The sequence below is a fragment of the Dendropsophus ebraccatus genome, chromosome 1 (assembly GCF_027789765.1).
Source record: "Dendropsophus ebraccatus isolate aDenEbr1 chromosome 1, aDenEbr1.pat, whole genome shotgun sequence".
In the NCBI taxonomy this organism is placed as follows: Eukaryota; Metazoa; Chordata; class Amphibia; order Anura; family Hylidae; genus Dendropsophus; species Dendropsophus ebraccatus.
In genome coordinates, this window is record NC_091454.1 from 219,943,341 (window position 1) to 219,956,038 (window position 12,698).

General features: G+C 44.4%; 1 protein-coding gene across 1 annotated transcript in view; it reads right to left on the bottom strand.

Moving 5' to 3' along the window:
* LOC138784526 (extracellular calcium-sensing receptor-like) overlaps positions 1–12,698 on the bottom strand; it is a 36,551-nt gene that overhangs the window by 23,633 nt on the left and 220 nt on the right. The window contains exon 2 of the mRNA XM_069960125.1: positions 8,878–9,114. Coding sequence (XP_069816226.1) covers positions 8,878–9,114 — 237 coding nt within the window. The remainder of the gene's footprint in view (positions 1–8,877; positions 9,115–12,698) is intronic.

Below are 12,698 nucleotides of genomic sequence, written 5' to 3' on the forward strand. Positions count from 1 at the left end.
ATAGCTCACTCCGCATGAGTTAATATATCAGCCACGGCTACTAATGAAATCATGGTCTTTTATTACCCTTTTTGGGGGATACGATATGTAAAAAAGAATATTTGAAATTAAGTGATCATAATGAAATGACGACAATAGTGGGGAAAGTATTTTACTGGCTTTTCGTGTTTTTTTTTTTTTCATTAAACATGTTTGGTTCTAAAGGTCCCCATACACCTTCTACTTTCGTCAGTATACGGTGTGTGGGGCTCTCCTAAAGTCTACCGACAGATGATGTCGGGGGAGATAGGGAGGGAGCATAATGGAAAATTACCACTTGACCCCTTTGTTCTAGGAGAGATAAGAGAGCTATTACTGTGGCTTATCCCTCTACATAGAGAACACAAGATCGCTCGACCATGCCAAACATTCCTGTATAATGGGTATAAGGGAGGACAGGCAGCGGGCAGGAGAGATAACTGACGGGAACAATTGTTTGGTCATCAGTTATTGGAGGTACAGTATATAGGGCCCTTACTCTCAGCAAGCATCTAAACTGTAGATAGAGACAAGCCTTACGTCTTACAGATGGCAGGACCAGGCCTCTCCCTGTAATTGATGATTGGGTAGATTTTGTCAATGTATATAGATATTGCTGCCCCAATTATTATATTCCCATCCATGGACATGCTTGGAGTAAGCTCAGTGCCAGTCAGTCTACAACTAGATTCAATAAAATTCCAGAAGCGTAGGACACTGAGCGCGAACAGAAGCCTCATTGTCCGAGAATCCTGTCGACAGGTTTTGAACTGGTCATAGATGGAGAAGATGTTGAATAGTTTTTAGTATTTAACCAGAACCCTGCAATAAAACAATAAGGATTTATTTATCTTGAGAAGCAGCATGGCAGCTCAGGGTTTAGCATCATTGCCTTAAGGCTTCAAATACAACATGTGCATGGAGCTTGTTTTTCCCATGTTTGTGGGACTTTCCTCCCCACTAGGTTTATTTAGAGTGTAAGTCCCACTGAGGACAGTAACTAACGTCAATCCTCAAAAAACATTTTGGAGTCAGGGCTCAATCAAGAATGACTGAGAAGCGAACAGAATGCCAAGAAGTGAGCTCCTTCAATACAAGACAAGAAAACCACCAGGTACCTTTGATAGTCACCTACAACCCTCTGCAAGAGGAGCAGCATGAAAACTACATACTAAGAAATTCAAAAATTTAGAAAAAAAAAATTCTGAAATAAATTACAGAAAAAAAAAATTAAATGTTCAGACCCATGTTTTGGCAGTCCCCCAATCTTAAGGCATCATTGTAAGGAGCTCACTTGCTTTGCCAACAACTCCAGGAACTTTTCCCTGTCTCTTCTTCTTCAGAAGAGAAGGATTTAGGGGTAATAATTTCTGAAAGCCTTAAAATGAGTCACCAGTGCAGCCAGGCAGTAGGGAAAACAAATCGTATGCTGGGCTGTATATATAATGGTATGCTTGGCTGTATATACAATGGTATGCTGGGCTGTATATATTGGTGTACTGGGCTGTATATATAATGGTAAGCTGGGCTGTATATATAATGGTATACTGGGCTGTATGTATAATGGTATACTGGGCTGTATAGCTAGAGTTATAACCATCAAGAAGAGGGAGATTGTGATCCCACTGTATAGAGCTCTAGGGACATCACATCTGTAATACTGTGTCCAGTTCTGGAGACCTCACCTACAAAGGGATATTGATAAAGTAGAACAGCTACAAAAATGGTGGAGGGTGTGAAGCATAAAACATATTAGGAAAGAGTCAGGAAAAGTCAGGCGGAAAGAAGGGAAAGGGAGGGTAGCATGATGAAAACCTTTAAATATGTTACAGGACTAAATAGGGTTCAGGAGGGAAGTGTTTTTAATAAAAAAAAATGAACTCAAGAACAAGAGGACACAGTGAGAGGTTAGTTGGGGGGAAAGATCAGAAGCAAGGTGAGAAAATTTTACTTTACTGAAAGAGTAGTAGATGCTTGGAAGGAACTTCCAGCAGAGGTGGTTGGTAAATCTACAATAACAGAATGTAACCTGCCTGGTATATACAAATATCTATCCTAAGATAATAAGAAGGGAAATACTAAAAGGGCCGACTAGATGGACCCAGTGGTCTTTTTCTACCGACAATCTTCTATGTTTCAAAAATAATGAATGTGGTCAAGGATAAATGTGAATCAGGACTACGGGATCTTGGACACATTTACTTGCACCACGCAAATTGTAGTCTACCTAATTGTATGTACCAAGTGTCCTACTGGGGACTTTATGGAGGTGAAACAGGGCAGAGACTTAGGACAAGAATAAACTCTCATGGGCACCCAATAAAAGCTAAAGGTTAGGGCTCAACATTTCTGTAGGTTGGACCACACCATGACAGATATGAAAGTGTTGATACTTACCTACACGATGTCTGATGGAGAGGCCAGGACTGTAGCCTTGGCATCATCTACTGAGTTCTATAGTGCTGTAAAATATACTGTACATTAAAGAATGGTTATTGTTCTCTAGAACTAGGATTGGGGAGTAGCTAAAGGTTTACAGGCCCCGATGGAAATTCTTGCCTTCTGCCCTCCCCCATCTATGGTTTTATAGATATGCCGCCACAAGATAAGCTGCCACAACAGGTGCAGGTCAAGCAGAATCTACATGGAGCTAAGTGTGTGCCCATGTATACTTACATACCTGTGTGGCTCCTATAGACTTATAGTATGTACTTATGTATACCGGGGGGAGTATATACGGTAAGCACTTGCACCTGTAGGTTGCTGTTGCGCATTGTTTTTTAGTGCGTACCTGTACGGCTCCTATAGACTTATAGTATGTACCAATACAGCTTCTGTATGTCCAGCAGGAAGTGGTGTATTCTCTCCAGTGTGGCACAGTGCTTTCTGCTGCCACCTCTGTCCATGTCAGGAACTCACCAGAGCAGCAGCAAATCCCCATAGAAAACCTCTCCTCTTCTGGACAGTTCCTGACATGGATAGAGGTGGCAGCAGAGAGCACTGTGTCAGACTGGGAAGAATATACCACTTCCTGCAGGACATACAGCAGCTGATAAGTGTTGGAAAATGTGAGACTTTTAAATAGGAGTAAATTACAAATCTCTATAACTTTCTGACACCAGTTGATTTAAAAGAAAACCGTACAATGTTTAAGCAGAAGGAAAATTTGTAGGTGACTGATCTTTGGCTAGTTGGTGCATAGAAAAAACACATTTTGGGCCTGCAAAACGTCTGTTTTACTACTGAAAAACACTCCAAAAAGCTCCACAATCTCTTTTTATTCTCATGTATATTTTGACACTAAGAGGACATATTTTGGGCTGTAAACTATCCAAATAAGACACAGAAAGCTCAGCCATTCCCCGGCAGTCGACCAGACCCCCCACCCCCAACCCCCTAGTACACCACAACAGCAGCAAAGTATCACAAGTGATAAGCTTAGATACACAGTATTATACATGATAGATACATTTACTCATCAATACACTGTATCTCAATATGGTTCCACTCACCTTACATTTCTCCATCAGTTTCCTCTGGTATTCCCGTATACTCACTATATATAGGAATCTCTCGTCCATCCTGGGAACTATATCCATAATTATACATGTCAATGATTTTCTGTATATAGACGCTCAGTCCCAGTGCGGATATCATCATCCTCAGAATATAAATACATAATTATATATAACGATATAATGAGACAACTGGCTGTGTGACCCAAGGGATTGCCTTGATTTTTCGGATGGTCAAAGTATGGCTATGAGCAGGACAGAGTATAATAAAATAAAATAGGAAAGACATGAAGAACTTCTTACCAGGAGCATAACAAGAGGATCCTTCGGATATAATAGAGTTTAAGGACGGGGATAAATATCCCATCAGGGTCAAATTAGGAAATAACAGGATAGAAGCAAAACTGTAAAATTAACCCAGATTTCAAGTTAGATCATAAGACCCACTACATATACTGCTACTCATCACATCCCTTGCTCACATAGGCCGATGACATTTACAGGGCTATACCATCTTCACAATTCTCATTAACACCACTGGAAGTTTCACAGATTGTGCTGTTTTAGCTTCCCGACCACTTCCGGTTGCAGCAAAACAGCTGGTGGAGGCAGGGGAGCCATCACTATGACATGGGAATACAGGTAAGAGACTATCACTAAGTGAATGTCACTTAGTGAGGGGTGATGCATACAGTATCATTGGTCATCTCACAGACTGTACACATTCAGTTGGCTACCAGGCCTTGTGGCCTCAGAACTACGACTACCATAATGGTTTTAGCCAAGATACAGGAGACACAAAGTGCAAATGCAATACCAAAGGTCACTTGTCTAAAAGGACAGATCTCATACTGAGGATAACCAATAAAGACTAGAGAGCAGGGAAAACAGAGGGATAATGGCACCAGGAGAAGACAACTTAACCCCTTCAGGATGCAGGCTAATTGTATTTTTTTCCTCATTGTGCTTAAAAGGCCATGGCAGTTGCATTTTTACACCTACAGACCCACCTGAGCCCTTATGTTTTGCGTCACTAATTGTACTTTGCAATGACAGGCTGATTTTTTGCATAAAATATGCTGCGAAACCAGAAAAAAATTATATGCGCGGTGAAATTGAAAAAAAACAAAACAAAACACAATTCTTTTTATTTGAGGGGGCTTGGTTTTTACGCCGTGTGTCCTATGAAAAAACTGACATGTTATATATGTTCCTCAAGTCGTTACGATTACAATGATATGTAACATGTATAACTTTTATTGTATCTGATGGCCTGTAAAAAATTCAAACCATTGTTAACAAATATACGTTCCTTAAAATCGCTCTATTCCCAGGCTTATAGCGCTTTTATCCTTTGGTCTATGGGACTGTGTGAGGTGTCATTTTGTCACAGCCGCGGCGGCGTCCCGCGTTCCGGGCCGCCGCCGCGACCGCTTCCTGCCCCATGCAGCAGCCGGTGTCCATAGTCGGGGACCCGGCGCTGCTATCACCTCGGCCCCGGGGGGCGCCTCACCTCTCCACGCTCCTGTCTCCCGCTGTGCCGGCCGGCGCGCGCGTCCCCGCCTCCTCGGGCGCGCGCGCGCCGGCTGTCTCAGATTTAAAGGGGCAGTGCGCTCCTAATTGGTAGTTGCACCTATCACTCCCCTATAAATCCCAGCATGCCCTGTCCCCTGTGTTGGAGCCTCTACATGCTTCCCATAGCGTTTGGCCCAGCTCCCTGTTGTTCCTGTGTCCTGTCCGTTACCTGGTCCCAAGTCCCTGTTCCTGAGTCCTGTCCGTTACCTGGTCCCAAGTCCCTGTTCCTGGTTCCTGTTCCCCTGTCACTCCACCTGTTCCCGTGTCCAGCCTGTCACGTGCTCTCTCATCTGCAGACTATTGCCTGTGCCATCTCCTGCCACGCCTCGCCTGCCGACACCAGCAACCAAGCCAGGGGTAGCGACCTGGGGGTCGCCTGCCGCAGCAAGTCCATCCCGCCTGGCGGCGGGCTCTGGTGAAAACCAGCGGCCCCTTAGACTCCGCTCCCTGGTGAGGTTTGTGCCATCGCTGATGCCGGTCCAGTGGATCCACTACTCCGGGCGTTACAGTAGGCTCCAACCATGGATCCCGGCGAGGTGCCCGATCTCCGTGACGTCGCCAGAGTGGTCACTCAGCAGGCGCAACAAATCCAGAAACAGTCACAGCAGATCCAGCAACTCACTGCCGCCTTACAGCAGCAGACTACTGCCCAGCGCACACCACCTCCTGACGCTTCTTCTTCACTCCGACTGGCCCTCCCAAGCAAGTACTCTGGGGACTCTAAGTTGTGCAGAGGATTCTTGACTCAGTGCACCATGCACATTGAACTTTTGAGTAGTCAGTTTTCCACCGAGCGCTCTAAAGTGGCTTTCATCATCAGCCTATTAGAAGGTAGAGCCCTGGCCTGGGCCACGCCACTGTGGGACCGTGATGATCCAGTTGCTGCCAATCTCCGGGCCTTCCTATTCGAGTTTCGCTCCGTCTTTGAGGAACCTGCCCGTGCTTCTTCAGCCGAGACTGCTCTCCTCAACCTTTCTCAAGGCAGCTCCTCTGTTGGTGACTACGCCATCCAGTTCCGCACCCTGGCAGCTGAATTGGACTGGAACGAGGCCGCCCTATTGGCCACCTTCAAGAAGGGCCTGTCTAGTCGAGTGAGAGACGTGCTCGCTGCCCGAGACCTGCCTACCTCCCTGAACGAACTCATTCTACTGGCCACCCGAGTTGATACTCGTTTTTCGGAGAGGGAGGAGGAGGTTCGGCATGAACATTTACTAACCCGTTCCCGTCGCCTTCCCCAGCTGGCGCCGGTTTTCCAGAATCCTGACCTTTCGATGTCCCAACCCTCTCCTGAGATTCCTATGCAGGTGGAACGGGCTCACCTGACGCCTGATGAAGAATCCGGCGCCTGGAGCAGAATCTCTGTCTCTATTGCGGTGGTTCCGATCACTTCCGGCTGGGATGTCCCCTACGTCCCCAAACATCCGGAAAATGCTCGCATCTAGGTCCGGTGGGACAGGTGTCCCTAGGTGTGAATGCCACCATTCCAAGTCTGTCTATGCCAGTTTCCATCCGGACTCCCTCAGGACAAAATCATCAGACTACTGCCTTCCTCGATTCTGGGTCAGCAGGCAGTTTTATTGCGGCAACATTGGTCCAAGGATGGCGGCTACCCGTGACCCGACTAGCCAGGCCCCTGACTATCTCCTCGGTCACAGGCGAAATTCTTACCGACCGTGTGTACTACCAGACCGCACCTTTAGTCCTCCAGGTAGGTCCTTTACATCAAGAAGAGATATCCTTCTACGTCCTGCCCCATTCTTCCCCCGCGGTCCTCCTGGGACTCCCGTGGCTGCAAGAACATGCCCCTCAACTGGACTGGAGAACCGGGGAGATTCTCAGTTGGGGTCAGGACTGTTCCAACCAGTGTCTCAGGTCACCTCAGACCAAGTGTACTATGTCGTTTCCTGTCCCAGCCAAGCCTCTACCCGACCTACCGGCAGAAGACCAAGACTCGGCGGATGCCTTCTCTGCCGAGGTGTACCCTCTCTCCGTACCCAAGACTAAGGTCGTGTCCTCTCACCACCGGGAGAACTTACAGAAGGTCCTCGTCCACAGACCCACAGTCCCCTGCCATGTTTTACCGCCTGATCGCCTAGCACCAGTCGTCACCTTCTCGCTTCGGAGAGTACCCCCCGGAAAGACTCATGTTCACCCTGCGCTTCGAAGAGGTATTTTGAAGTGGGGTCATTCCTCGTTGGAGGCCGGGCACCCTGGAGTCCGTAAGACCGGCCAACGGATCTCTCGCCACTACTGGTGGCCCAGTCTGTTTCAAGATGTCAAAGACTTTGTGGCTTCCTGTGCCATCTGCAGGCAAGAAAGAGGGGGAGGCCAAAGGGGGGGGGTACTGTCACAGCCGCGACCGCTTCCTGCCCCATGCAGCAGCCGGTGTCCATAGTCGGGGACCCGGCGCTGCTATCACCTCGGCCCCGGGGGGAGCCTCACCTCTCCACGCTCCTGTCTCCCGCTGTGCCGGCCGGCGCGCGCGTCCCCGCCTCCTAGGGCGCGCGCGCGCCGGCTGTCTCAGATTTAAAGGGGCAGTGCGCTCCTAATTGGTAGTTGCACCTATCACTCCCCTATAAATCCCAGCATGCCCTGTCCCCTGTGTTGGAGCCTCTACATGCTTCCCATAGCGTTTGGCCCAGCTCCCTGTTGTTCCTGTGTCCTGTCCGTTACCTGGTCCCAAGTCCCTGTTCCTGAGTCCTGTCCGTTACCTGGTCCCAAGTCCCTGTTCCTGGTTCCTGTTCCCCTGTCACTCCACCTGTTCCCGTGTCCAGCCTGTCACGTGCTCTCTCATCTACAGACTATTGCCTGTGCCATCTCCTGCCACGCCTCGCCTGCCGACACCAGCAACCAAGCCAGGGGTAGCGACCTGGGGGTCGCCTGCCGCAGCAAGTCCATCCCGCCTTGCGGCGGGCTCTGGTGAAAACCAGCGGCCCCTTAGACTCCGCTCCCTGGTGAGGTTTGTGCCATCGCTGGTGCCGGTCCAGTGGATCCACTACTCCGGGCGTTACACATTTTTTGCGCCATGAAGTGTTCTTTCTATCGGCACCTTGATTGCGCATATGCAACTTTTTGATCGCTTTTTATTACAATTTTCCTGGATTTGATGCGACCAAAAATGCGCGATTTTGCATTTTGGGATTTTTTGGCGCTTACGCCGTTTACCGTGCGAGATCAGGAATGTGATAAGTTAATATTTTGGGTGATTACGCATGTGGTGATATCAAACATGTTTACTTATTTATTTATTTTTATTTTTAAAATGGGAAAAGGGGGGTGATTCTAGCTTTTATTAGGGGAGAGGGCTTTTTATTAATAATGACACTTTATTTTTAACTTTTACACTTATGCTAGAAGCCCCCCTGGGGGACTTCTAGTATAAGTGCATTCAGATCTATGCTGCATAGATATGCAGCATAGATCGATGAGATCGGCACTCGTTTGCTTCCGGCTGCTGCAGCCGGAAGCAACCGAATGCCGAGCCGGGATCAGTGCCATTACGGCGCAGACCCCGGCCGACACCAGTAACGGAGATCGCTCCCCCATGACAACGTCCCCCACTAGACACCAGGGATAAGCTGCTCTGAAGTCTTCAGATGCAGCTGTCAACTTTGACAGCTGCATCTGAAGACTTAATTAGCGGGCACAGCGATCGGACCGTGCCCGCTAATAGCCGCAGCCCCGGGCTACATGCGGCACCCGGGACCACGGCGGTTCAGAGCGGGGTCGCTGCGCGAACGCCTCCACCCGTGCGAGGACGTACAGTTACGTCTTTGTGCGGGAAAGGGTTAAGGAGATGTTATTGGCTTGAACAATGGTGGTTGTTCTGTAGTGAATAAATAGTCCAAAGATCCCCACAGGAACCAATGCTGAGGAGATGCCAATAGCCATTAAGGTGATGCCCAGTGGATCTTCATGTGAAAGAAATTCTAATTCATTGGAACACAATGATCTTGGGTTGGATTTGGCCACATGTCCCATGGGCATTTTGTACACTCCAATGACTCTTAAAAGAGCAGAGAAAACAGAGCGATAATGACAACAGGAGAATACAACCTTAGGAATGGCTATTCTTGGGTCTTTACAACACAATGATCTTGGGTTGGATTTGGCCACATATCCCACGGGCATTTTGTACATTGCAGAAAATCTTTAAAAAGGTATTGAAACATGGTGTTATAGCTAAAGACTTGAAGCTCTACAATATGGTGAGTCCAGGAAGAATTTAACAATGGTCTAAAATATTTAATGAGTTAAACTCCCCCCCCCCCCATTTCCTACCTGTGTGGTTAGACATCTCTCCATGTGAACATGGGATACATTGAAAATAGCATGAAGATAGGCTTTTTCTGGCTGCTTTTCTAAAACCTGGTGACCAACTGGGGCTGCAAACAGAAACATGGACCTTATAAGAATTTTTAAAGAAGATTTTAAATATTTTCCAGACAATCGTTTAAAGAAGGAAAATCTTTAAAATCCTAAAATCTTACTTTCCTGTGTTCAATAATGAGATTGTCTTTCTCTGGATTCATTTTTCCCACTTAGAATGGAGTCATTATCTACCTGCACACTGTTCACTGTCATACACACCAACATAGGTAATGTTTACTTTTTTCAAAAATTCAATTGGCCAGTTTGCAAATTTTTCCAGAAAAGTTATGAACTTGCAAACAAAAAAACATATTAAGTTAAAACAGCATATTTTTGTGTCAGTTATGCTTTTGTAAATGAAAAATAGCACAATTAGAACAAAAATGTTTTGTATTAAGCGCCACTTAACACAATCTGCAGTTGATAAAAGATGACTTTTTACTTGAACAAGCACCATGAAGTATGATATAAAATAAGGTATGAAAACCCCTAAATTTACCCTTTACACCTGTGTAGAGATGTCAGAATGCATAAAGGAGGTGACAGTGTCACTTTAAGTAACTATATAGGGAAAAAACTGGCGGCATAAATGCAAGGGGATCGCTTATAATGCAATAATGCCACCAGCTTTTTTACTATATATTAACTTAATATAGCATATTTTCATTCTAATTTATTTTTTTTTTATTTACAATAGCAAAACTGAAATTAAAATATACTACAAATATATATTTAAAAAAATTACGAATTCATTCATAAATTTATTGGCATTTGGGAATCACTGGTAAAAGGGAAAGCAAAGCAAAGGGAATTGCTGGTAAATTTGTGAATTAAATGACTAGGTACAAATCAATTAGCATGTGTAACAAGCTAGTTGACTGTAATAGACAGCAATAAAAAAGACCGCTCGTTATTCAATAAAGCAATAAGAACCCTTATATGTTAGCAGTTCTAATTGCTTTACTGAATAACAAGCTTTTGATTGCATTGCTGTCTATTACAGTCAATTAAAATCAGTTCATCAGGCTATATGGAAATGTGGTGTTATTGGTAAAGTCTCTCTCCATTACAGATGTAACCATAACTCTCATTATCCACATATGTCGTCTCCTAATGTGATCAATAATCTGCACAGCATCAACTTCCCCATCTCTCCCTTCCCCAGCCGATCACTGGAATAGACTGAATAATACAAGCATTAAGTTTAATGGCGAGTGCTGCGTTTCATCTTTCTAGCTGGTGTGTGCTAATATGTTACATTTATGACTACTCAGGGACACTGTGCCTCCTACCTGCTGCTAATTCCCGGCTGATTGATCACACTAGGAGACAACATATGTGGATAATGAGAGTTATTGTTATATCTGTGATGGAGAAAGACTTCCCCAATAACACCACTCCATATACCATATAACCACATGAACTGTTTTTAAGTGACTGTAATAGACAGCAATACAATCAACCGCTTGTTATTCAGTAAAGCAATTAGAACTAGAACTGCTAACTTATCAGGGTTCTAATTGCTTTATTGAATAACAAGCAGTTGTTTGGATTGCTGTCTATTAGAGTCAATTAGCTTGTTATACATGCTAATTGATTTATACCTAGCCATTTAATTCATAAATTTTTCTGTAATTCTCTTTTGCCGGTAATTCCCAATTGCCAGTAAATTTATGTATGAAATTGTATATTTTTATATTTGTAGTACATTTTCATTTCAATTTTCCTATTATAAATTAAAAATAGCAAAATTAGAATTAAAACATGCTGTTAGGTTAATATATAGTAAAAAAGCTGATTATTGTATTGTACACAATGCCCTTGCATTAATGCCGCCAGCTTTTTCACTGTATACTTGCTTAACATAGCAGATTTTTGTTCAAATTTTTGTTTGATTTGATTAATGGTTCATTTGAACTCGGTTAAAAGTTCAGTTAATTACCGAGCCAAACTTTTTGCTAAATTCAATCTGAACCTGAGTTTGCAGGGTTTGGTTCGCTCACCCCTAATCATCGCAATGACTCCTCTCGGTTGCTGACGACTTTTAATAACAAGATAAAGTGGATATACTGTATAGATGATATTAATTTCATATGGAAAGTTTTTGATAAATTGATAGCAATAAATGGGGAAATCTCTAAGGACCATATAATCTCACCCCACATTGTGTTGTTTCCCACTGTACATAGCTGATATTAATAGTGAAGACACTGGTTATACTGGTATCATAACTGCCCACTTTGACTTGTTGGAGTTCACCTTTAGGGCTCAGCTGCCAATGCACTATATCATACACAGCAGGTGGATCTCAGTCCCTATCTAAAAAGAGTTGTCTACCATCAGACATGTTCAGATGTAACTTCTTTATTAGAGATGAGCGAACCGGGTTCAGGTTCAAGTCCATCCAAAACCGAACGTTCGTCATTTGATTAACTGGGGCTGCGGAACTTGGATAAAGCTCTAAGGTTCACGCCCCTTGAGAAAGCGACCTAACGCGAAACGTGCGTCGGGGTAGTGGACGCCAGATACCATGATGGGTAAGCGCTCCTTATGATTTTTTTTTGGATACTGCATTGTTTAGGTAGAGTTACATGCAGTTTACCTATGAGGCCATGTGGATACACTGCATGGCTATACCCAATGATTTGGACGCTTACATAATATATGTTGGTATAATTATGTGACTTTTTACATTCATGGTCTCTTGGCTGTCTTTAATTACTGGATCCTTTTTGCACAAAAAATATTTTTTATGTGATTTTTTTAATCATGCTAATAAAAATTTTTAATATTTAAGAATTTAGCTTTGTGTTGTGCAATTGTTCTATAGTAAGGCTATTGATTGTGATATATTTTGGGACGTAATTGTGGTTAATTAACTCTGCTAGGCCAAGGTAAATATTGAGTGTCCCTTGGAACTATTGTATATAAAAAGCTCTAAGGTTGTCTGGAAAACATGGATACAGCCAATGACTATATCCATGTTTTCCACATAGCCTTAGGGCTTTATCCAAGTTCAGCAGCCACCGCTAATGAAATGCCGAACGCTCGGGTTCGTATGGACTTGAGCATGCTGTCTAAGTAAAGTATCTTAGTATATACATTGGTTTTCATTTAATTCAGGCAGATAAAGACAGTGGAGCATGAAAACTTATGCTTGCAAAAGTGTGGGTTTATTTACAGTGACAAACGGTACATATTAGTATCGTACTGTACCAG